The sequence below is a fragment of the Rhineura floridana genome, chromosome 13 (genome assembly GCF_030035675.1).
Source record: "Rhineura floridana isolate rRhiFlo1 chromosome 13, rRhiFlo1.hap2, whole genome shotgun sequence".
Taxonomy (NCBI): Eukaryota; Metazoa; Chordata; class Lepidosauria; order Squamata; family Rhineuridae; genus Rhineura; species Rhineura floridana.
In genome coordinates this window covers 21,120,881-21,146,086 of record NC_084492.1, presented here as the reverse complement: position 1 = coordinate 21,146,086, position 25,206 = coordinate 21,120,881, and the positions used below count along the sequence as shown (strand labels likewise).

At 43.4% G+C, this 25,206-nt stretch overlaps 1 protein-coding gene across 4 annotated transcripts in view; it reads left to right on the top strand.

Moving 5' to 3' along the window:
• PSKH1 (protein serine kinase H1) overlaps positions 1–25,206 on the top strand; it is a 75,328-nt gene that overhangs the window by 14,085 nt on the left and 36,037 nt on the right. For 3 of the 4 annotated variants that reach the window (XM_061594068.1, XM_061594069.1, XM_061594070.1), the window contains exon 3: positions 20,632–24,327. The exons of the other annotated variant lie outside the window; for it this stretch is intronic. In XM_061594068.1, coding sequence (XP_061450052.1) covers positions 20,632–20,949 — 318 coding nt within the window. In that variant the 3' untranslated portion in view covers positions 20,950–24,327. Of the gene's footprint in view, positions 1–20,631; positions 24,328–25,206 lie in introns of those variants that run through there. 4 annotated transcript variants of the gene reach the window in all.

Sequence of the window (25,206 nt, the reverse complement as noted above, 5' to 3'; positions counted from 1 at the left end):
TTTTCTTATGAGTTGCACTGTGCTATCAATGCCAGCAAAAGTCAAGCAAAAAAAAAAGTATTTTATACCTCTACCCCCTGCAATACATTTGGCACCACTGCCAAGAGAGCCCTGTGTTAGGTAGACTTTCCCCCCATCTGCACTTTGGTGGTAGGGGCACTCAGAGATGGCTGAGCATAACAACTAGGGAGCAGAAAGTCCTTTGGGTAATGTTACTCCACACATCCCTATGAATGATGGCATGTAGGTCTCCGGAGGTTCCTGTGGATGTTACTTTACGACTGTAATTTCAGCAGAATATTCCCAGCAGAAAAATTACTCCTAACTGGGTCTGGAAGGTTGTTCCCTTCTGTGACTGATGTATTTGCTTTGCAGTCTCCTCCTTACCTGTAGAAAAGGTGTTTGGGAGCAATCTAAGCCTTCCCTTTGATGTTTTCCATTCTTGGTCATGCTGGCTGCTTCTGACATAACACAATGAATGAAATGTACTCAAAAGCAGCACAAATTCAAAAGCCCTTTGAAAGAGGTCTTCACACAACCTTTGTCCACTTGTGTATTTTTGTGCTTTTTTAGCTGAATATAAAGATTTGGCTGTCTCACAGGAAGGTGCTTTGGAAGCATCTTTTGAGTTTTTGGAATCTTTTTAGAATCTCCCCCTCCCTGGTCTGATGCATTAAATGTTGCAGATACTTCACACTAAGGCCTAGAATTGTGAAGGTGTGCAAGAATGAACAAACAAATCAATGAAAATCCTGACTGGAATAAATAGAGGGTAGAAAATGCAGCTTTTACTGAGAAGAGGGACTGTTTTTAAGTGCACCTGAGAGTTACTTCTGTCTCTCAGATAAGAGAAATCCATTTACAGAGGAATGTGCTCTTATGTCCCAGATGAAGAGAGCACTGAGCAGGTGAGTGTTGGTGAAGGCTACATGCGACCTGAGGGGCCTCTGTTGAAGAGACAGAGTGTTCTGGTCTCTCTTTTCTATCTCTCTCTCCCTCTCCCCCCCTTTTTTTCTTTTAAAAAGGAGGAACATTGAAAAGAGCTTGAAATAGGCCACCTCCGTGCCTGAGGTGGAATGTTGAGGTCAGCCTGACAAAATGCACACTCTGTGGTGAGGCTTAGCAGCCTTTCTTGCTCTGCCTTTTATGCTTCTCTCCTGCCCCTGACCATAATGCAGTTGTTCATTTCAGGCAGGGGTAACCAACACGGTGCCCTTCAGATGTTGTGGGATTACAACTCCCATTGTCACCGACCATTGGCCATGCTGGCTGGGGCTGATGGGAGTTGGAATCCAACAACAACTGAAGACCACCAGATTGCCTACCCATGATCTAAGGCTAGTGCTGATATACTTGACTTGGTTTAGTGCTGATTTTTGTAGCTCAGCTGTGTGGCCAGCTACCTAGTGCAGTGATAGAAATCCTTGCAGAACAAGGAACTCATCTCGTTGGGTCAACATGCAGGCTTGAAAGTAGCCACATGCTTGGTTGCTTAGGAGGAGCGCAAATCTGTTTTAGGTGACCAGATATTCTGTAGAAAAGATGTTTCTTTAGGGAGGGGGAGCAGAGGGACACACAAATTACTGACAAAGGCATACCAAAGGTTAACTTCTGTGGACTTACATTTGCAAGCTGCAATTAACAGTGTTCTCATTCTAAATGCACTGCATGCAAGAACAGGAGTGAGCTAATGAGGGTTAACTCTAGTACCTAAACTCATGCTTTTACTTCTGCCATGTTATTGCATGCTAGAATTGAGATTAAGAACATACAGTACCTTGCAAGAAAATAATCAGACCCCTGGCCAATGCCCTCATATTACTGAATTACAAATGGTACATTGTAATTTCCCTCTTCGGATGCACACCTTAACGTGGTGAGGGGGTTTGAGTGTGTTGAAGAAGCTGAGAGCAGTGCTGTCAGGAGTCTAGATCAAGAGGCTAGACTCCTAGCAGGGGCACCCAAGGCGGAATGGTCAAAGCTGAAACACCAGACTAAGATGCATCCACACTCAGAGGAAGGCAATGGTAAACCACCTCTGAATATCTCTTACCACGAAAACCCTATGAACAGAGTATCCAAAACGCAACACAAGATAGTGCTGGAAGATGAGACCCCCAGGTCAGAAGGCACTCACCGAGCTACTGGGGAAGAACAAAAGACAAGTATGAGTAGCGCTGTAACTAATGACGGAGCTGGGTCAAAGCCAAAAGGAAGCCCAGAGGCTGATGCGCACAGATGCAAAAGGAGAGTCTGGTGTTGTACGACGCACACAATAGGAACATGGAATGTAAGAAGCATGAACCAGGGAAAGTTAGAAATTGTCAAGCAAGAAATGGAGCGCATCAGCATTACAATACTTGGTGTGAGCGAACTAAAATGGACAGGAATGGGACATTTCCAGTCAGGCAACTACAAAATACTTTATGCAGGAAATGAGAAATTAAGAAGAAATGGGGTTGCTTTAATAGTGAGAAGTAATGTAGCAAGAGCAATTAGGAGCTACAACGCAAGGTCTGAGCAAGTGGTATCAATGAGATTAAATGGGAAACCTATCAACATAACCATCATCCAAGTCTATGCTCCGATGGCAAATGCAGAAGAAGAGGAATTGGAGAGATTTTATGCAGAAGTACAGGAAGAAATTGATCACACACCAAAATAAGATGTGCTGATAATCATGGAGGATTGGAATGCAAAAGTAGGGAACAGAGAAGAATTAGGAATTGTGGGGAAATGGGGCCTAGGAGACAAAAATGAAGCAGGAGAAAGACTTATTGAATTCTGTGAAGCCAATAATTTGTTTCTTGCGAACACATTTTTTGAACTACTGAAAAGACGACTATACATGTGGACACGTGGACTATACGTGGACTATACATGTGGACATCACCAAATATAGGAATCAAATTGATTATATAATTGTTAGCAGAAGGTGGAGAAGTTCCATACTTTCTGAAAAACAAGACCAGGAGCAGACTGTGGTACAGATCATGAACTGGTCGTATCGAAAATCAGAGTAAAGCTAAAGAAGACCAACAAAACAATCATAACGCCAAAATACAATTTAAATAACATCCCAGAAGCATATAAAGATCAAATAAGGAACAGGTTTGAGGCTTTAAACTTAGTTGACAGAGAACCAGAAGAACTATGGAATGAAGTCAGAGACGTTATCAGAGAAGAATGCAAAAAGACAATACCTCTAGTTAAAAAGAGAGAAAGACCGCAATGGATGACGGAAGAAACTCTTCAAATGGTTAAAGAGAGAAGGAAAGCAAAAGCAGAAGGAGATAGAAACACAGTCAGAACCCTAAATGCAACAATACAGTGACTAGTACGTAGGGACAAAGAGAACTATTACAATAATTACTGTATAGAAATAGAAGAGGACAACAAAAAGGGTAGAACAAGAGCCCTATTCCAAAAGATTAGAGAAATGAAAGGGAAATTTAAAGAGTAGGGATGTTGAATAATCAACAGGGGAACACACTGACTGACCGAGATGAAATAAAAGGAAGATGGAAGCAGTACACTGAAGACCTCTATAAAAGACATGCCAGGATGACAGATTCATTTACGGAGGAACCATATGATGAAGAACCAGAAATTTTAGAATGTGAGGTGAAAGCTGCTCTTAAAATACTTGGAAGAAACAAATCACCAGGAATAGATGGCATACCAATAGAGTTGCTACAAGCTACTGAGACTGAATCAGACCAAATTTTGACAAAAATCTGTCAAGAAATATGGGAAACTAGACTTCCGGGAAGGGTGACTTAGCCTGTGCCTGCTTTTGAGACGGGCTCCTGCCTCAAAAGAAGCTTATTCAGATATATCAGTCAGTTTTTTCTTTTTTTTTTGACTGATTAAACTTCTCCCGGGTAGGGAGAAACGAAGAGATTAACCTCAAAGCCTATTTTTGTTGGGACGACCAGATCTCATTAATTTATGGGACGAGGTCCAGCCGACGAAGGTGGGACGGATTTTCAACAGCAAGCTCTATCTGTTAAAGCGAACGTTCATCTTATCTTCTAAGAGAGAACGCACTAACAGGCAAGCACCCTTCTTTCTATATTTTTCTTTTACTTGACTTAAATTGTTGCTGTTTAAAAGAGATTTGCCAGATTGATCGGTTTTTGACATCTCACTGGGGAGCCATAACTTCTCTCTGCTACGCACTAATTAATAGCTTATCTCTGTTTTTGTTGCAAAAAGCTGTCCTGGATTTGCATTCTAAAGATATACACAGAAGAGGGATTTCTATTCCAGATTTTTATTTTGAAGAATATTATACTGTCTGAGACTACTCTCTTTTTGGTCTATTTTATTTTGACGAATCTGTTTCTTGACGACTGCCATTAATTGTTTCGATCCTGGGAACTGCATTTTGTTTACTTAACTATGGAGAGATAAGGCTGTCTGCTTTGTTTATACTGTGATGTCACCAAGTTTGGAGTATTAACCCAATTGTTGCTGAAATAAGAAGTGGTTTTCCTATATTTTTCTTTTAAAATGGCAATTAAGAAAGTGGCTGAGAAGCTGGAAATAACTATGTTTCAGAAAATAATGGATGAGATTGAGATAACGAAACAAAACCTGCGACAGGGTTGTAAGGAGCTGAAAGTTGAATTGAGTAAAATGAAGCAGGAGATTAAAGATATAGGGGTCCCTGTGAGAGAGGTGACCCTGGAAGGGGTCCCTGTGAGAGAGGAGACCCCGGAGATTGGAACAAACGTGGAACAGGAAAAAGATTTGGAGTCTATGGACTTTAGAAACAAAATCTATTGTTTGGAGACACAGGAGATTAAAGACATAGGGGTCCTTGTGAGAGAGGAGACCCTGGAGACTGGAACAGGGGTCCCTGTGAGAGAGGAGACCCTGGAGACTGGAACAGGGGTCCCTGTGAGAGAGGAGATCCCGGAGATTGGAACAAACGTGGAACAGGAACAAGATTTGGAGTCTATGGACTTTAGAAATAAAATCTATTGTTTGGAACTCAATGTTATCTCTGAAGAAATTAATGAAGATTCTAGAGATAAAGTTATTAATGGCATGGATAATCTCCTGGACTGGAATGATGTGATGGAGCCCAATATAGAGAAAATCTATGGAATTAACTGCAGCCATGTGACAATGGAAAAACTTTCAAGAGATGACCCAGTGTATTTTGAAAAAAAGAACAGAGATATGATTTTACAGCTGTATTTCAGCAACCTATTCAGAATGGATGGCAAGAAAATATTCGGGATAGAGGTAATTCCCATTAGACTCTTACTATATGACTATGGCTTTGACAGCAAGATTATTATGGAATACTGATAATGGAAGATTGGATACTGAAATTACTGGACTTAACAAGACTACTGAAGATGGAAGATGGAAAATGGAACTAATAGGGATAATAGAACAATGGCTACTGAAATTACTGAACCTAACAGATTCTGATGTGATGGATTAATTGAAATGTTTATTTTGACTATGGTTATGACAATAAGATTATCATAATTAGTAATGAGATGGATTAATCGATATGCTTATCTGGAAAAAAAAAATTGATAGATATATTTCTTAAAGAATTGAAACCTCTCTTTGACTTTTTGTGGAAAGAATAAAGTAATGTTTATGAGATTTGATGATTAAGTAAGATAACTACTGGAGGAAAGTGATTTTATAATATGACTTAAGAGACAGGATTGTTATATATTATAGACTTATAACTGATTTGATCTTTGACAAATGGGAAGTCAATATTTTACTCTTTATTTTTTATTTTTGTTTTTGTTTTTTTTCTTTTTTTCTTTTTGTTTAACTATTTTTGATTTTGTTTTTTGTCTTTGAATGTTTCATGATTTTGTCTTGTATGTTTTATGAAAATTTGAATAAAAATTATTGAAAAAAAAAAGAAATATGGGAAACTAAACAATGGCCCACAGACTGGAAGCGTTCCATATACATCCCAATTCCAAAGAAAGGGGATCCCAGGGAACGCAGTAATTATCGAACGATTACCTTAATATCCCATGCAAATAAAGTAATGCTCAAGATTCTATAACAAAGGCTCTTGCCATATATGGAGCGAGAAATGCCAGACGTCCAAGCTGGATTTAGAAAGGGAAGCGGTACCAGAGATCATATCGCAAACATATGTTGGATAATGGAACAGACCAAGGAATTTCAGAAGAAAATCACCCTGTGCTTTATAGATTACAGCAAAGCCTTTGACTGTGTAGATCATGAAAAACTATGGAATGCTTTAAAAGCAATGGGGGTGCCACAGCATCTGATTGTCCTAATGTGCAACCTATACTCTGGACAAGAGGCTACTGTAAGGACAGAATATGGAGAAACCAATTGGTTCCCCATCAGAAAGGTTGTGAGACAGGGGTGTATTTTATCACCCTATTTATTTAATCTGTACGCAGAACATATCATACAGAAAGCAGGATTGGACCAAGAAGAAGGAGGTGTGAAAATTGGAGGGAGAAATATCAATAATTTAAGATATGCAGACGATACCATACTACTAGCAGAAACTAGTAATGATTTGAAACGAATGCTGATGAAAGTTAAAGAGGAAAGCACAAAAGCAGGACTACATCTGAATGTCAAAAAGACTAAAGTAATGACAACAGAAGATTTATGCAACTTTACAGTTGACAATGAGGACATTGAACTTGTCAAGGATTATCAATATCTTGGCACAATCATTAACCAAAACGGAGAAATAGTCAAGAAATCAGAAGGTGCATCACACCACCCAGAAAAGGCCATCCCTCAAAACACAGTGCTCAAACAAGGAGAGTTGTGAGAGAAGCCACAGAGAGGCCAACAATCACTTTGAAGGAGCTACAGAGTTCAGTGGCTGGGAGTGGAGTAATGGTGCACCAGTCAACCATATCAAGAGCTCTGCATAACAATGGCCTGTATGGGAGGGTGGCAAGAAAGAAGCTGTTACTCAAAAAGTACCTTCTGAAAGCACGTCTGGAGTTTGCCAGAACGCACGAGAGTGCCCAGCTGCGATGTGGGAAAAGTTTTGTGGTCAGATGAGACCAAGATAGAGCTTTTTGGCCAAAACTCAAAGCACTATGAGTGGAGCAAACCTAACACTGCCCATGCCTCAAAACAGTGACAGTGAAGAATGGACAAAAATCACTCTGACACTGTGTACAAACCTGGTACACACCTACCCCAAAAGTCTTAAAGCTGTTATTGCAGCGAAAGGTGGCTCTACTAAATATTAATGGGGGGGACAGGACGACTGAATACTTATGCAAGCAACATGTTTCAGTTTTATACAAACATTTCCCAACATAAAACCAACATCACCTTACAATAATTATGAGTTTCAGCATTTCAAAATAAAAAATCATACAGAACAAAATTACAATGTTGTTGTTATGTGCCTCCAAGTCAACTACGACTTATGGCAACCCTATGAATCAGTGACCTCCAAGAGCATCTGTCATGAACCACCCTGTTCAGATCTTGTAAGTTCAGGTCTGTGGCTTCCTTTATGGAATCAATCCATCTCTTGTTTGGCCTTCCTCTTTTTCTACTTCCTTCTGTTTTCCCCAGCATTATTATCTTTTCTAATGAATCATGTCTTCTCATTATGTGTCCAAAGTATGATAACCTCAGTTTCATCATTTTAGCTTCTAGTGATAGTTCTGGTTTGATTTGTTCTAACACCCAATTATTTGTCTTTTTTGCAGTCCATGGTATCTGCAAAGCTCTTCACCAACACTACTTTTCAAATGTGTTGATTTTTCTCTTATCAGCTTTTTTCACTGTCCAACTTTTACATCCATACATAGAGATTGGGAATACCATGGTCTGAATGATCCTGACTTTAGTGTTCAGTGATGCATCTTTGCATTTGAGAACCTTTTCTAGTTCTCTCACAGCTGCCCTCCCCAGTCCTTGAGACACTACTGCCTCCAACAATAGCAGAAAACAGTACAATAAGCAAAATATATGTCTTAACATCTGTTGATGTTTTCGCCTTGGCTGTTCCAAAAGGTAATAAAACTATTGCCAGTTTCAACAAATCTATTATCCTTTGATCTAGCTTCTTTTTTGTCTCATGGAATGTATTAATTTATACGTAACAGCCGAATAGATTCATTTTTCAACTTTTTTCTACCTGAAACCTTATTTAACTTCCAGTATTTAGCATGAGTTATTGTAGCTGCAATGACTCTAAGTGTTGTAAATTCAGGAGCTACAGTTTACTACAAAGAGCACAAAACAATGAAGATTAATAGTTCTTGTAAAAACCGGAAGGTTCATGGAACTATTACAGAAACTGAGCAGATCTTTCCACCCTGCTTGTTCTGCCCAAGCTTTGGGGGTTTTTTTGTTTATTCCCCCCCCCCTTGTGTGTAGTTTGGTCTTCCTGTTACTGATGGGAAGAGGCAGCTTTGTCCCTCTCCACCTTTTCCCTCCTGCAGTTCTCGGAGAGTGCCAGTCTGGAGTTCCCAAACATGTTTCCCAATTAGTTCTTTGTTTAGACTTAAATTCTTTTCTGAAAGGATTGCGTGGTTCTGCTGAAACCTGAGAATCGGCTCAAGCCAGCTATCAAGCGTTGATCGGTTAAACAGTAAACTGCGCAGATAGTTGGTGGTGGGGAGGAGACTTCCCGCTGTTGGCTGTTAGTAGCACCTGCTGTTATTGGATTTGCCAGCCTGGCAGTAGTATGGATTCATGACCAATGGCTTGTACCTTGCAGAGTTCCCATGCTGTAGCACACTTCACACACAGACCATCTCTCTCCTGGGGGGAGCCATTATTTTGAGATGTTTCAGAGGATTGATTTCAAGAGCAATTTGGTAGCTAACTTACATTTCACTATCAGAGACCAAAGGGGGTTCCAGTCTTGTGCAGATTGTATGATGAATACAATTCAAAGGATTTGTCCACTCTTGTGTCTGTTGTTTCTAACTTTTTGGGATATTTGGCAATATGTTCCTAGTGGTGGCCGGGTCTGTTAATGGCTTGGTTGCTGCCAGTACCCCCTTCTTCTTACCTGGGTGTCAAAACTAGGCAGCACAAAATTTCTTTTGCATTGTTGCCAACCCACCTTTCATTTCCCAAGGACCATCAACTGATGCAACTTGATGATCCATTGTTGCGTGATGTGTTAAGTCACCAGACCCTTACTATAGACCAGAGGTTGCCAACCTTTTGGTTGCCCATGGGCACACTTGCAAACTAGTCAAGGACACACACAACACCATACCTCTCCCCTCCCCAGTTGTAAGCCCCTTGAAATTGCCCAAGTGCCACAATTAGGTTTGAGAAAAAGATAATTTCAGCAGGAGGATGGGACTTTGCAGGGGCCAGGAAAAACCTCTGTGCCAAAGAGTCTGTGGGCACATGCACCCCTGCAGGCATCACTTGGCGACCCATGCTCTAGATCAGAAGTGGGGAACTCCCACACACAGGTCAGTCTTGGCTCACCAAGGCATCCAAGCTGGCCCATAAAGCCATTTTCCGCAAACCGCACCCACCAGCTGATGCCACTCATGACATCACCTGATGGGTTCTTGGGTGGGGTTAAATCTTGTGGTGACTGCAACTGATGGGCAGGGTTAAATCCTGCTCAGTTCCGCAGGATTCCATGCAAACCCCTTCTTGATTCACGAAGAAGCTTGCATCGAAACAACGAAATGCATCGGGGCTAGGACTGCCAGAGTTTCTCTTCTCCTCACATGGTTGTGTATTCTCCTTGCTGTACTGCTGTATTCACTACCCATGATGCTGGCACTGTGGAGGAGCCACTTCAGAACCAAACATTCAGTTCATCTAACGCAGCGTTACCCAACCTTTTTCGACCCAATGCCCCTTTGCAAAATCTTTTTGTGCCCAACGCCTCCCTCAGATTAAGTATATGCCAATGCTTCCTATTCTTAAAATATGAGTGATGTATAAAAGGTATTTTCAATTATTATTACAGATCGTTTTTATCATACCTTTTTATTGCACTTAGATTACACATTGAATTGTTAGTATGATTTGTTAATATACATACACAGTTATAGAAAAGTAAACATCACAGAAACAACAGGTAGTGAGTGTGTCCCATTCCTGAAGAAAACCAGTGAATAACTGACTGTCTGCGTCACCTGTTTGCACACGGCACTCATCCGTTGGAAGAATGCGCCCTCCACCAATACACCCAGCTTATTAAACACTCTCTCATGATTGGTTCCAACATCCCTCAAGACAGCATCGGAACATTACCTAGTGCTGGGGCATGGCTAATATCCCCATTCCTTGATATGACACTGGCCGCTATTCAGAATTTCTTTACTAAAGAGCACACACTACTTATAGTGTTATTTCCATGAATTGAGACTATTAAACACATTCTAACTGGGGACAAAACAGTTTAAAAATTAATGATTTGTGTATTAAGTAAAATTAAACTTAAATGCTTCACCTGTCACATCAGACCGCCAAATGTCAGTGCCCCCCTAATGAACCCAAATGCCCCCCTAAAGTTTGTAGTCATGCCAACACCCCCCTGAAAGGCTGTAACGCCCCCCAGGGTGGCGCTACTGCCCATGGTGGGAATTGCTGATCTAACGCAATGGTGGGGAACCTGTGGCCCTCAAGATGCTGCTGAACTACAACTCCCTTCAGCCTCAGTAAGTATGGCCAGTGGCCAGGGATGACGTAGTTCAGCAATATCTGTAGGGCCAAAGGTTCTCCACACTTGGTCTAATGGCTGGGCCAGCCCAGCCCCTGGCAAATTTATACCTAGTTATTCTTGCTCTGGCTTGAGTAATGCGCCACTCTCTGTTCCTGTTGCAGCAAAGAGTCTGTTATAGAATTATAAGCAGGGCTGTGTATGTTTGTGTCTTCACAGATCTTGATTTGCTTACATGATATAGAGTCCTGTGGTTCTTTTTTCTTTGTTTTTTAAAACAAATGTTTCTAGCCCTCAAGCCAGCAAAAATAGGCTTGAAAGTGTGTGAGCAATGCCTGTGAAATATATATATAAAAAAAATTGCAGGGAACATACTGACTAGGATTTACAGCGATCAGGATTTTTGTGACCTACATAGCTTCTTGGCTTTCCCTATGACTAGACAAATAACTTATCAAACTTCTAAATTTGCATAATACATACACGTTGCAGCATCCAGAGTGTCTTGGTGTGGAATTTGGTTTGCCTTGGCACAAAATTATCTTAAGTCGCTTTTATTTAAAATTAAAGCATAGCCCTGAGGATATGTTCTTTTTTCTCTCAAGCTTTGACTTCAGTAATCCAGCAGTGTGTGGCCCATCTTGCTTAGCTGCCTATGTTCCCTTATTCTTATTATTTTTTATATTGCTTATTTCTTTGTGTTTATGCACTTACATTGGCTGAAACCTGGCCCGTAGGGTGGCTTCTAAAACTGCATAGTTAAATTAAAATAGATCCTATAGATCTATGAATGAGATAGAGGAGGTGGTAAAATGGACTGCATCATTTCAGACTGTTAATCCTTCTCTATACAAAGTCACTCAGTAGTCGGAAAACTAGCACAGCAGGGGATGGGCTAGGGTTACAACCTTTCTCCCAGCAGAGTGCTGGTTTTATTTGGAGGACGCATGGTGCATGGGAAAACAATCAGAACAAAATGTCAGTCCTCACCTGCAGTCTGAAATAGTACCATCTACTCCAGCACCTCATTCTGTTCCATATGTAGTCCAGGGTGGAGATGCCCTTTCTCGGACTTCTGACTTACCAGCATTTTGTCCCACTGCCCCAGGGGCTGCAAGATTGCAACCGTAGGAACACAAGAAGGCGCCTTTGATCCCAGACCATGGGTCCATCTAGCTCAGTATTGTCAGCTGACTGGCAGAGGCTTTCCAGATGGGGAGTCTTCCCAGCCCTATCTGGAGACACTTTCAATTGAACCTGGGACCTTTTGCTTGCAAAGCAGGCGCTCCACCACTGAGCTACAGGCCTTCAGCGGTACACTACTGCCATCTGTTTCTGCACTTCTGTGTTGTTAAGAAGCGCAACTAACTTGGGCGGTACAAAATAAGCGTGTAAGAGAAGTCCTTACAAGATGGTGCTCGTTGAAGATGTAGCAATTGTTTATAGTGGCTTTAAGTTTTTTGAGCAGTGTTTCACAAGGTTTCTGGCTGCTTGGCTTGTTCTGGCTTTTGCTGACTGCCACCAACTCTCTGGCAATCTGTTCCCCAGGATCCATTAACTTCTTGTCTCTGGTGTGTAGAAAAAGAGTATTGCTTCCTTGAGTGAGGTCGATATATTTAAGGCTGTGCTTCCCCAGAGCTTGGCCTTAAACGTGGCTGCTTTTTGTTGCACATGGTGTGAGATCCCAAACATCAAAGTAGATATGCGTATGTCTTAAGACCCAGTTTCTTATGTGTGTGCATCGGGTCTAGAGCTGTTGCTATTATCCAAGAATCTCTTTTTGTCAAGGTGCTTGTGCAAGTGGGACCACGTTGGCTGTTTTCATTGGAGAAAACTAGGTTATAGGAGATGGTGGCACCAGATGGCCACATATCCTTAGAGTGCTGTGGATTATTAAAGGGTTTGTCACTCTCTTTTCCTTTCTTTCCTCCTTCCTGATACAGTCAAGTGCCTGTTGCTTAAGATCTGTCATGGGTTTTGCCACCTTAGAGCAGGGGTGGACAACATGCATCCCTTGGCCTAGTTTCAAAAGCCCTCTGCAAGGGATTGGTTCAGATCTCTAGCAAGAGTGATCTCGGTAGAAAAAGAGAAAGATAAGGGAGTCCCCTGCTTCTGTGAAGAAAAATGGGAGGTCCTACCCAATGCCAGCATGTTCCCCCTTGCAAATTACCCAGAGCAACTGTGACTTTAAACAAAAAATGGGTTGCCCATTCCTGCCTTAGAGGCTGTATAGTTCAGTGCCTCAGGACACAGCCCTGGTCAGACTAGAGAACTCCTAGGTATCCAGAGTCACCATATAGATAGATGCTAGTAGGTCCCTTGTCATTGGTACAAGAATCTATTGGAAGGACCACTGGAGTGAGATTGGTGTATGCAGTTGATCCCACAGTTTTGGTATAATAGCAGAAGGGAAAACCCCTATACAGCTCTTCCCATTGAGAACCTGGGCTGCAGGTCATAAGATGAGAAGTGTTCATCCTGGCCTAGGAAATGCTGCTGTCATACAACCAGTCCTGATTCAACCAGCAGTCAGCCACTGCTCCCAACTTCAGCATCCTTGTGCAGGAATTGGAAGCATGCCCTTGGAAGCATGCCCTTAGGTCACTGTCCTTGGGTGCTGTCACTGTGAGGCCAGAGGTGCTGTAGAACTCTGGTCCTGAGGTCATAAGATGATAGAGTAGCGGTGTTTCTTAGCTGGGCAATAGTTACAGTCGCATAGGCAATCCTGATTCAAGCAGCTGGTCAGCCCCTGCTCCCAGCTTCAGCCTTCTTGTGCAGGAATCAGAAGCGTGCCCTAGGTCACTGTCCATAGGTGATGACAGAGGTACTGTGGGATAATCTTTTCCAGCCTGACTGGTTCTGGCTGAAAGAATATTTAGACTGAACATTAAAACAAGTAGTTTTGCTGTGGATGGGGACAAGTCAAGGAGTTGCAGTGGTGGTTTATACTTCTTTCTCTTAGGAAGCCGAGACAAAGGAAGGGGGAAAGCATTCAAGCTTCTCCTGCTACTGATGTCCTAGATTGTCCTAGTTCACACAGGAGCATATGAATAAGGCTCCAGGTGACTGTACCAGCAGCAACAGGTGTTACAGCCACCTGCGGAGAGCCACCCTCAGCCCTCTCTTATTTTTGCTGCTCACCCTCCCTTTGGCAATACTTGCTTGCTTCTTGCACTTGGAACTGCAGAGAGGGTGAAGGAGCCGCCCTGGGCCTCTTCTGGGAGGAAGGGCAGGATATAAATTTAATAAATAAATAAATGTAATGGTTTGCTGCAGTTTTCTGGGGATCCAATGGATCTCTCTCTTTTTGTATCTCTGAGATCTTTGCTTGGAACTTCTGAGGCACCTTACCTATAGGAGTCACCTGGCTCCCTCACTCTTCAATGGATCTCCCCATCTCAGGTCAAAATACCCACACCAGATGTCTGCCTCTCACCATGACAAACGCTTTCAAGGAAGTGTGGCTCATTTCTCTTGATTTGGGCTTTTGCTCCAACACCTCTAAACTGCACTAAAACAGAAATTGCAGTGTATCGTGCAATGCCACTTTTCTGACCCACTTTGGAAGGGCTTGCCACGGTATGCCAAACTCTGGTCTGTGGTTGAATGGTCCAGACAACTTCTTTTCTGCTGAGTAAAGTTCAAGGTCTTTTTAAAAAGTTGCTGGTCAGCCCATCACATGCACGGTGGCTATTTGAAATAGCCTCCATATTTTTGTGTCTGTGGTGATGGGGGGGAAATAACTGCTTGCTTGGTGCTGAAAGCTCTTTATGGACCAAGAACTTTTGGTCATGGCTTTAAACTAGATGAGTGGTTCAGCTTTTGTTAAATCTTCCTTAATGTAAGATGAAAAGCAAGATTAGAAAGTTCTGGTGGCAAGACTAGCTCTTTGGAAGCTTATTGCAGGATTAGGAGTATATTTCTTCTCGCTGTCCAGAAAGCTCCTTTGTGCTACAGCGCACATTAACTCATTTGTCTCACTGTGAAAGATTATAATCCACTTTCCAGTAAAGCAACCCTAGCATTTAGTTCACAACAGGGCTTAGTGCCGATCGAACTGCCACCTCAAGAAATTGGAGAGAGTGTAGTGTTAAAAAAAAGTTTCCTTCCTTGCTAGGGTTCACTCTATACTAGGCTGCAGTTCTGTCTGACTCTGGGCTGTGTTGGGAAAAAAAGGCCTTTAATACTAAGCCACAGGAAATAAGACATGCTTCTTAAATCTAGAATAATATTCAGTGACTGAAGGACTTGTTGCTCAGTCTAGCTCGAATGAGTTTGCTGTTGGACCTATAAACATCATGGCCAAAAATTAAGAAATAAAATCTTTTAGTATAGGAGAAAACAAGTACATGAAGAAGGTGCAGACTGACTCCTTTCACTGAAATGGATAGCCACCTACACGCATGCAGAATCGATGTGCTCATTCAAGCACATACTTGAGAGTAGCTTCATTATACTGAGTCATGTCATTGACCCATCTAGCTCAGTATTATCTACACTGACTGGCTGTGGCTGAATCTTCATGGTTTCAGGCAAGGCTCTTTTTCCCAGCCCTACCTGGAGATGATGTTAGGGGAGAGAGTTATGAGATTTCTGCTGGTCAAGCTTGAGTTCTCCCACTGGGCCATGGCCCTCATGTTGTTTTTTCTGTAAAAGGGACCCATTTGCTTGACTCTTATCGTGAGCATAAGCAAGCATGTGTAACAGCCTTGTTATTTGGCCCCCAGAATTACTGTGCTGCAAAACTAAAGTGAAATAAAAAATCACTAGTGGCCAGTAACATTTCCAGGCTAGAAGCATTACCTCCTTCTCCCACTCACCATCAGGCACTGGGAGAAAGGGTCCTTTTTCTTCCCTCTCTCCCTATAACATTTACCCCCATGCTGTGTTTCAGGGAAGCACCTCTTCCTCCTCAAGTTTATTAATAAACTGCTTTTCCAGGTCTACTCTAAGCTTGCATTAGAGTTCATGTTAATGGCTGGGTTTTGTTTTGGTAAAATGTATAATTAAAACCTTCACTATAAAGTCTCTTGCATACTTGTGTCTCATGCACATATGCACGAGGCAATGCAAGGATTTGTTTTGTGGGGCTACTAGGCTCTCTGGTTTTGCCATTCCTAACGAGCCACCCTCAGAAATGGAGGCTCAGGAAGACCGTTAACCTGGATTCCTGCATTGAGCAGAGGGTTGGACTCGGTGGTCTTATAGGCCCCTTGCAACTGTGTGATTCTGTGTCAGAGGGTAGGTAGCACTGGGAAAGATGGACCAACCAACAAGGCACCTTCATAAGTATGCAGGAGTCGGGAAAACTCTGGCTGGAACCTTGGTGTCCATTTATTTCTTCACATATACCTCAGTTCTCGGACATTGTCCATCAAGGTACAGAAATGAGATGGCCCAATAGTCTGGTTCAGGATAGGCCTGCATCATATGTTCGTGTGGGGTTGCTTCTGTTCCTCCATTAGAATAAAAACATCTCTGTGGAAGTTTATGCTGGGAAAGTAATTCACTGGTCTTGTACGAAAATAATTTGAAATGGTATCAAACAACTCTCTTTTGACGTTCTTTGTGTCCTGTCTCACACATGTACAGTGAAGAGTGATGTCAGTTGATTCCCATCTGCTGTCACAGATTGCAAACTAATGGCAGTAATGAGCACCTAGATGAGCCAGACCCTTCACATGCTGTCCTGCTTTCTGGGCTGAGGAACGGCCTCACTTAAAACCAGGTCTCCTATCTGCTTGTTAAGTTTGCATGAGTAACAGCTCTTAGGAGCTTCTAATACCATTTGTGCATTCTCTCTGCATCAATAAGCAGCTCCTTTTTTCCTCCGTGGCGCAGAGTGGTAAGCAGCGGTAACGCAGCCGAAGCTCTGCTCACAGCCGGAGTTCGATTCCAACGGAAGGAGGAAGTCGAATCACCGGTAAAAGGGGTTGAGGTCCACTCAGCCTTCCATCCATCTGTGGTCGGTAAAATGAGTACCCGGCATATGCTGGGGGGTAAAGAAAGGCCGGGGATGGAACTGGCAATCCCACCCCATATATATGGTCTGCCTAGTAAACGTCGCAAGACGTCACCCTAAGAGTCGGAAACGACTCACACCTCAAGTGCGGGGACACCTTTACCTTTTCTTTTTGCTGGCAGATAATGCTGTGGATGAAACAAGCTGTAGCCCTGCCTTGTTTCCTAGGTTAACACTGTATGATCAGGACTGGTGAGCATCTTCTGTCTTTCTTCTCTTTTTTTGGAATATGAGATGTCGTTATTAATTAATCCCCTTCCACACACATAGCTCAAGGCAAAGTACAAAATACATCTGGAATAAAAACTCTTCTTTGAATTCTGTGCTTGGAATTTTCCTTGCAGAACTGCTAGAGGCTTGATCCAGAGTGGGATTTTGGAGGTGGGAGGAGAATCTCCTTAACATTTACCCCTCTGCTGTTTTGTACTGAAAATCATAAGAACATAAGAACATAAGAAGAGCCTGCTGGATCAGGCCAGTGGCCCATCTAGTCCAGCATCCTGTTCTCACAGTGGCCAACCAGGTGCCTGGGGGAAGCCCACAAGCAGGACCCGAGTGCAAGAACACTCTCCCCTCCTGAGGCTTCCGGCAACTGGTTTTCAGAAGCATGCTGCCTCTGATTAGGGTGGCAGAGCACAGCCATCATGGCTAGTAGCCATTGATAGCCCTGTCCTCCATGAATTTGTCTAATCTTCTTTTAAAGCCCTCCAAGCTGGTGGCCATTACTGCATCTTGTGGGAGCAAATTCCATAGTTTAACTATGCGCTGAGTAAAGAAGTACTTCCTTTTGTCTGTCCTGAATCTTCCAACATTCAGCTTCTTTGAATGTCCACGAGTTCTAGTATTATGAGAGAGGGAGAAGAACTTTTCTCTATCCACTTTCTCAATGCCATGCATAATTTTATACACTTCTATCCTGTCTCCTCTGACCCGCCTTTTCTCTAAACTAAAAAGCCCCAAATGCTGCAACCTTTCCTCGTAAGGGAGTCGCTCCATCCCCCTGATCATTCTGGTTGCCCTCTTCTGAACCTTTTCCACATTCCTCACACATTCCTCAGAATCTGCTTTTTTTTCTTCTTTTTCAAATGGAGGAGAATCCTACACTTGTAGTCAAGGGTATAGTTTGTCCCTCTTTGGGCAAATTAAGCTTCAGTTTCTCTGTCAGGCTAAAATGGAGAAATAAAAAATTAACATCTGCAGTCAGATTCAGATTATGTTGTAAAAATTTATCCCCCCTCCCTTTCCTTCTCTTCCACTAGTCAACCCAGCTGATGTAGTACTGTGAAATGGATCAGCATTGCAAGGATGTTGACAGAGGAACTGGTAAACCCATCTCAGTAGTAACCTCAGCAGGATAGATTTTCTCTCTTTTTTTCCTTCAGGAGGGTAGCTTAATTAAATCAAGCCAAAGATACATACAGTACAGCAGGTGAAACCTCCAGTAGCATAAACAGATCAATAAACCGATTTGTGTTTGCTGACCAGAAGAGATTTCTAATTACTAGTGCTCTGTACTCCTCATTTCTGATGTCGTGGGAGTAATTGAACGCATAAGAAATCCAATTCCCTCTTGTCTGGGAATTTGTTTCTGTTTAGCTCCACTTAACTGGACTGGTAATGCTGACTCGTCTGTTGAGGCTGAAGGTGGTAATTTATTTCCAATTGTCTGTTTGGAATCCTAGTTCCTTATTCAAGAGTTGCTTAAATCTTTTAGTAGGAGTTTATTTTTAGAGGTTTCAGTGTGTTGTGGACCAGCGCATTAATATATATCCTCCAGTTTGTGGAAATTCTGAATATTCTGTATAGTTGCATAATATTTAGGATTTACGGCATGGAGTATCAAATTGTAGGCATCGGTCACAATCCAGCAAGATGATTAACTCTTGCAGAAAGGCCCACCCACACCTTGCCTCTCCCTGTAATCACTACAACTGATTTTTAAAACTATTGTTTTAGCATGACTGGAACCTTGCTGAAGTTCCATCAGAGTCAGAATATGAAGTCCCAGTATTAGTAAAAGTCTTTTGACTTTTCACGTAGAGCTTAATTTAGAGATGGAGAAAAGGGCATGAACCTTTGGTCATCCAACATGAAAAACTCACAAGCCCTTTAGACAAATCAGAGCTGGTGTTCCTCGAAACAAATTTCTGCTGAATGTACTGAAGCAACAAGATTAGTTGCTATTGGAATGTCACCAGCAGTTGTAGAAATGCCCCCTTCCTGCCAAAGACCTGGTCTGCGATGGGAACTAGATGAATCTGTTGTTTGTCGAGTCTACAAGCAAGTTGGCAGTATGTTTCCTATGGCATACACTGTGGTTTTGTATAACCATTCACATAGATGCCAAAGTTTTGGTGGTGTTTTCTGTCAGTATAGCAGCCCAGGCCTTGCAGAGCTGTGTTTTTCAAGCCAAGTCCTTGGTGTTCTGAGAAAGAGTCTACATTCTGTATTCAGCAGAATCAAGTAGTAAAAGCTTTGCCTGGACTGGACTGCTACAGGTGGAGTGGGATTGTTGCATGTTGAATTCTCTCTTGTAGGAAAAAAGTTTCCTCCCTTGGATAGAGAAAACAGCATATTAGATGAATGACTGGGTTGAACTTTTCTCCCTGACATGCTTGTTTTGTCATGGAAGGAATTTTTAAAGATAGGGCAGCATTCAAACACTTCTCCACTTGTAGCCTGAAGTGCTACAGATCAGGCAATGCTTTTGCACAGTATGTGTATAAACTAGCTCTGATATGGGGTGAAGGGTGCAATTCAGACAACTGTGCAATGAAGTTTGCATCCTAGTGAGACTCGCAGTAGTTCAGGTTTTGGAGACAGATTTTTCCAATTCGTATTAATGCCCATTTGCAAGAAACGTCAGTTGTACTGCTGCAGTGGCTCTTGCATTACTCTCTGATGCACTTCTGTTTCTCCGCTGTTGGGCTTATAGAAGTCTTATGCATTCTGTAGGTAGGCACAAGACTGCTTCTTAAGGTGAGCCGCTTTGCCCTTGGAGGAGCGTGTGTTGTAATATGGTTGTTTGTTAAGCATGTGTTTGCTGCCCTGGGTTGTACTCAACACTAGTCCTGAGTAGACCCACTGAAATGAGTGAACCTAAATTAGTCATGTTGATTATCGCCCTGTGATTTTTGTTCACAACTGCTGTCCTGAATGTTATTGTAGCAGTCATTGCAAGTGATTTGGACCCATTTCATTTGTGTACCGGAACTACGTGGTTGGGGTCACATGAATAGTTCCTTCCCACCCAGTTATTGTCTGGCTGGGGAAGAGGGCAGTGTTTGGGCTGGAAGGAACCTCATGGTTAACCTTGCCCACGTGGTTCGTTTCTGAATGGTCCCAGAGCAGTGGCAGAAAATACCATCATGAGGAAGCCACTCCCATGTCATTGCCAGGCAAATTAGGCCTCAAGGGCATGTGCTGGAGTATTTGCCTGGGAGCATGAATTAGTTGGCAGGCACGCTCTGTGCTTGGCAAAGCTAAGATTCATTGCCTGCCTCGCCTGTAGCTGTAGCCCTTTCTGGGAAGGGTTTAGGCAGAGAAATCCAGTAGCATCCAGTCAATTTTTAAATTGTGTTTTAAATTGTTTTTATAAGATCCGTTTTAAATTTTATTTGTTTTAATGTTTTTAGTTACTATAAACTGCCCAGAGAGCTTCAGCTATGGGGCGGTATACAAGTATAATAAAATAAATAAATAAACAAACAAACCTCCATCACCATCTATGGCTTCTTCTCATCCTGCTCTGGGAATGTACAGGTAAAGGAATGACATGGGCATGGCAAGTGATGTGGCGCCTTCATACATTGCCTGAGCAAATGCAGCAGGAATGCTTACGTAGCTAAATGAACCGACTTGATCATTGTCACTCTCATTCTAACGGTCTGTTTGTTACCGAAAGCACAGTTAACACTTTCTTCTCCCCCCCCCCCCGTTTCTCCTTAATCTTCAGCCGTGGCCCAGTGTGTCCAATCTTGCTAAGGATTTCATTGACCATCTGCTCACAGTGGATCCTAGTGACCGGATGACAGCTCTTCAAGCCTTAAAGCACCCCTGGGTGGTTAGCATGGCTGCCTCTTCTTCCATGAAGAACCTGCACCGCTCCATCTCCCAGAACCTCCTCAAGAGGGCCTCGTCTCGTTGCCAAAGCACCAAGTCAGCCCAGTCCACCCGCTCCAGCCGCTCCACCAAATCCAACAAGTCCCGGCGGGTGAGGGAGCGGGAGTTGCGGGAGCTGAACTTGCGTTACCAGCAGCAGTACAACGCCTGACAATTCAGCAGGAGGCTGCCCAGCTCGTTCTTTCTTTGTAATCGGGACATGTTCTGCACTGCGCTTACTAAGCGAGGGGGCCCCCCAAGCTCCAGCCCTCTTTCTTTCGAAGACCAATCTCCCATGTCCATCTTCCTGCCTTGGGAGATGGAGCTTTAGGGTTGCTGCTGCTCCTGGGAGCACATCTCACCTGTATAGTGTCAGTTACAGCATTCGCTCCAAGATGGGGGATTGGGAAACTCTGCTTCTTGGCACAGCCCTGGAGAAAAGTCTAGAGTACATTGCCTGACATACTGGAGCCACAGGGAAGAGAAGAGGCCTTCCCCAACCCAAAACCTTTGCTACTCCTATTTATTGGCTCCCAAGTTGATCAAAGCCAGCCTTTGTTGCCACAGGATCTGGGGATGGATGGATGGTTTAAGCTGGGGTAGCCAACATGGTGCTGTCCCAGATGTTGTTGAACTACAACTTCCACCATCTCTTTCCATTGGCCATGCTGCCCGGGGCTGATGGGAGTCACAGTCCAGCAATAAATGAAGAGCACCATATTGGATACTCCTGATTTAGACTCTTGATTGATGTCAGGATTATAGAACCCCGTGGCTCCACGAGTACAGAAAGGGATTGCTAACTTTCCCTCTCAGCTGCAGCCTTGTTGCACTGCAGTAAATGTTTCCGCAGAGGTTCTTGTAACACCCCCATTGAGAAGTTCTTGTAACATCCCCATTGAGTTTTGCGGGGGACCTAAGAAGTGGGATGGGGAAGTCTGTAAGCCTCAGTGCATGTGTGCACCTACATGCCCAGCTTTCTGGAGCCTGTTCTGTATTCTTTAAGACCACAGTTTCCATTTTCACTTGGTTTTGCCCTATGTGTCTGCTTTCCACCCATGCAGCTGTAAAATGGGGACCAAATTAGACTTTGGGAAATCAGAATTGGTGCTGCTTCTCTCACTCTTGTGTGCCTTCGAGGCCAGAGGAAGAGTTGTGCCTTCACTACACTAGTCTGGCTGGCTGGGAATGGCTCAGGTCAGGCTCTAACCCTCCCTCTTCCCTCCCACCGTTTTGGAGCATTATCGTGTTCTCCATTGTATCTTTCCATTTCACGCTGGGATGAATGACAGGAAAACCCAGTCATCGTTCTGGCTCAACCCAAGCTCCGAATGTGTGACTCAGTGCTACAACTGTTGCCAGTCACCGATGAAGCATCAGGCAGCTTTCTTTCCTCTTCCAACCTCATACACACACACCCCCCAGGAGGGCCTCCAATCACAGTGGAGACATCAAAAGTTTGTGTCTCTCATGAAAGGCTAAGGTTGAAAGCTTGAGTGAGTCAGTTCAAACATCCGCTGCGCCTGCCTCTGCAGCTGGCTTACTGGGTGCAGGCAGTGCAGTTCAGAATCATAAAATCATACGGCTCAAAGGCAGCCAAAGATAATCTTCACTGCATGTCTCCACTCCCCCCTCCTCCATGGATTAACCCACTTTTCCCTGGTTTTTGCGTGGCAAGCAAAGAGCCAGAGAGCATGCAAGGTACTCATGCCAGAACTGCCTCTTGAATCAAGTAACATGAGACAATCTAGGTGGTTCTAGTAAGCAAGCTTGCAGCTTATTGCAGTAGCAAATTGGCAAAATCACTAGCCAGTCTGAGCAAAGAGGGTGTGTTGTGTGATAGGTCCCCCCCCCCCCGATCTCCTGTTAGGTCTCAGTGTGCAGCAAAATGAGGTGTGGAGATAAGGTGCAAGAGTTTTGAAATGATAGAATGGTCGGTGTCATTTCAGACAGCAGATGTGGGGGAGGATTGTCGCAGGTTGAATGCTTCCCTATGGGGAAAAATAAATCTCCATGCATATAGAAAACTAGCACCTTGGAGGCTAGGAGATAACTTTTCTCTCTAATGTGCTTTTTAAAAAAGTATTTGCATGGAATATTTACAAGCTTAGATGTGTAGGGGATTAAAATGATCTCCGCCACCTTCACTGTGAAGTGGCCCAATGCGCTCTTACCACCGCATTCTGCTGCACGTGTAGACTAGGTCTTAGACCTCCAGTGTGAAGCTGTAGGCCTCCCCAAAGTTCTGTCAGAAGTTTATTCCGGATTAAGTATTGATGCTTTGGCCTTGTGTTCACTCCTGTAGGTCAGGTTAAGGAAAGAAAAGGGCAGCAGTTGACATTTCCAGACTTAAATCAATCTTTCTGTGCCCTGTTCCTGATTGGCATTGGGCCCTTACAATGACTGCTCTGTTTTACAGAAATCAGCACCTTACAGCCAAGAGCGACACTCTCTGTACAGGTTAATGGGTCATGATGTGTCATCAGAACCCAGTTTAAGGACATTACGTCGGTCATGGTAGGCAGGTGGCTATGTCATTTTGGGCAGTCAAATTTTATTAGCATTGACAGAGACTTCCTGCCCCAGTAAAGAGTGACTCAGTTGGAAGAATTAGGAACAGAGGTGTAAAAAGTTTCTGGGAGTGATGCCATTGCAGCGGGTTAGATGTTGCATGCCCCCAAGTGTGCCTTTCCCCATTACAGAGGGGGATGGGGCAATGGCATGCACTAGCTATGACTTAGGGTTGCTTGTTAGTAAGGATCTGCATCTGCCCTGGCCTCATCTTGTCGAGACATCAGTCTTACATGGAAAATGTAGATGTAATGCAGGACTTGTGTGCTTAAGAAGCTTTAATCTGCTCCCGTGGGATTGATTCATCCCCATATTCCTGCAATAGCTCTAGAGGTACAGTGTGTAGAGCCTGTTTCTCAGACCAGAGTGACATCTAGTGGTTCAGGATAATGTTACTGTCCTCTGTCAGTGAGCTCAATTTATTGATGCTTGGCTTTGAGCCATACAATTATTTCACTGTAGGCTGCTTTGCAGGTAGAGATACACCTATTAATTTTGTGTTACCAGTAAATATTGCCCACTGCTGGGGCACACTGGCCTTTCTGTTGGCCTTTGTGTTGTGTATGTGACTGCTTCAGGAGGTACCCTGGCATGGGGGCAGAGGTCTCTGTCTTGTTTCTTTATTTTCTACTGCCTGTTCTGGGTAGGACACCAGTTTCATAAAGGGTTATGCCTTTAGACCCACACTTGCCTGCAGAGATTGCTGTTGCCTAAGCATACAGGATGCGGAACTGCTATGAGGTACTTACCTGAAACCACCCCTGTTGGCGACAAATTGGAATGTTAAAGAAACTCCAAAATTTCTAGGCCAGAAAAATTGACCACATAAATTCTGGTTTGTGTTCAGTCCCAGATTGAGCAAAGATCTGGCTTGTGCTTTTGTCTCTCCTGTTCTGGGTTCCTGCCACTGAGTCCCTACCAAGCTGGTTCATTCACTATGTGTATTTGCTTTTTTTAAAAAAATAGTAAGATGGCAACATTTGGGTACTGAGTTGAGGTTGGTCTCTGCCTTGTATCATCCTTTCCCTACCTGTTGGAAAAGCAAATATTGTAAATATATTGGAACTTAGCAATACTGTGTAAAAAAGAAAGAAAGCCCAAACTCTTCTCAGATCTGGTGGAATGAAATCCACCTATCCTTTGGGAAATGGGATGAGGGCAATGATTGCCACTTCAGCGAATGCCAGCTTAAGGTTATGTGCTGTTTCAGCTGGTAAGAGACATAACTGGGAGTGAGGGTGTTATGGACAAGAGACAGCTTCCATCTGGGTTGTGCCATTTGAAATGTCTCATGTGTCTGAGTCTGGAGCATCAGCAGATTCTTTATGATGACTTCCTCCTGTCAGTTTCCAAAGTACTCAGTGGAGAGGAGCTTCCCTTGCCCTTTGGAAAGTGCCTTGAAGTATCATTGTGCCTTGAAATCAACCAGGAGTGATAGGAATTTCGTTATTCTGGGGCAAGGGACTTTGGGACAGCTTAATCAGAATACGTTTCTGTTGAGCACCCTGATTATAAGGATGGAGCCCCTACTGGTCACTTAGGCCAAGTGCCTTGAAGCTTCCCTTCCCCCATGTGACCAAGCCCACTTTCACAGATGGGCGGAGGCTTTCTTGTCTTCATATCCCTACTGAGCAAGCACTGTGATGGCCAGCTGTAACGGTCTGAAGATTTGGATCTTCCAAGGGTGCCTTGTGGCTTGTCTCTTCCAAGATAGGGTGCTGCTGTTTTGAGGTGCGCTGGGATGCTTCCACGTGAGAGAGGTGTTTTTTGTGTGTCTCAAGTGCACTCTTGGGCCAGGATACAAGAGTTGCTTGGGCTTACAGAAACATTTCTGCATGCGCACCAGATGTTTTCATCT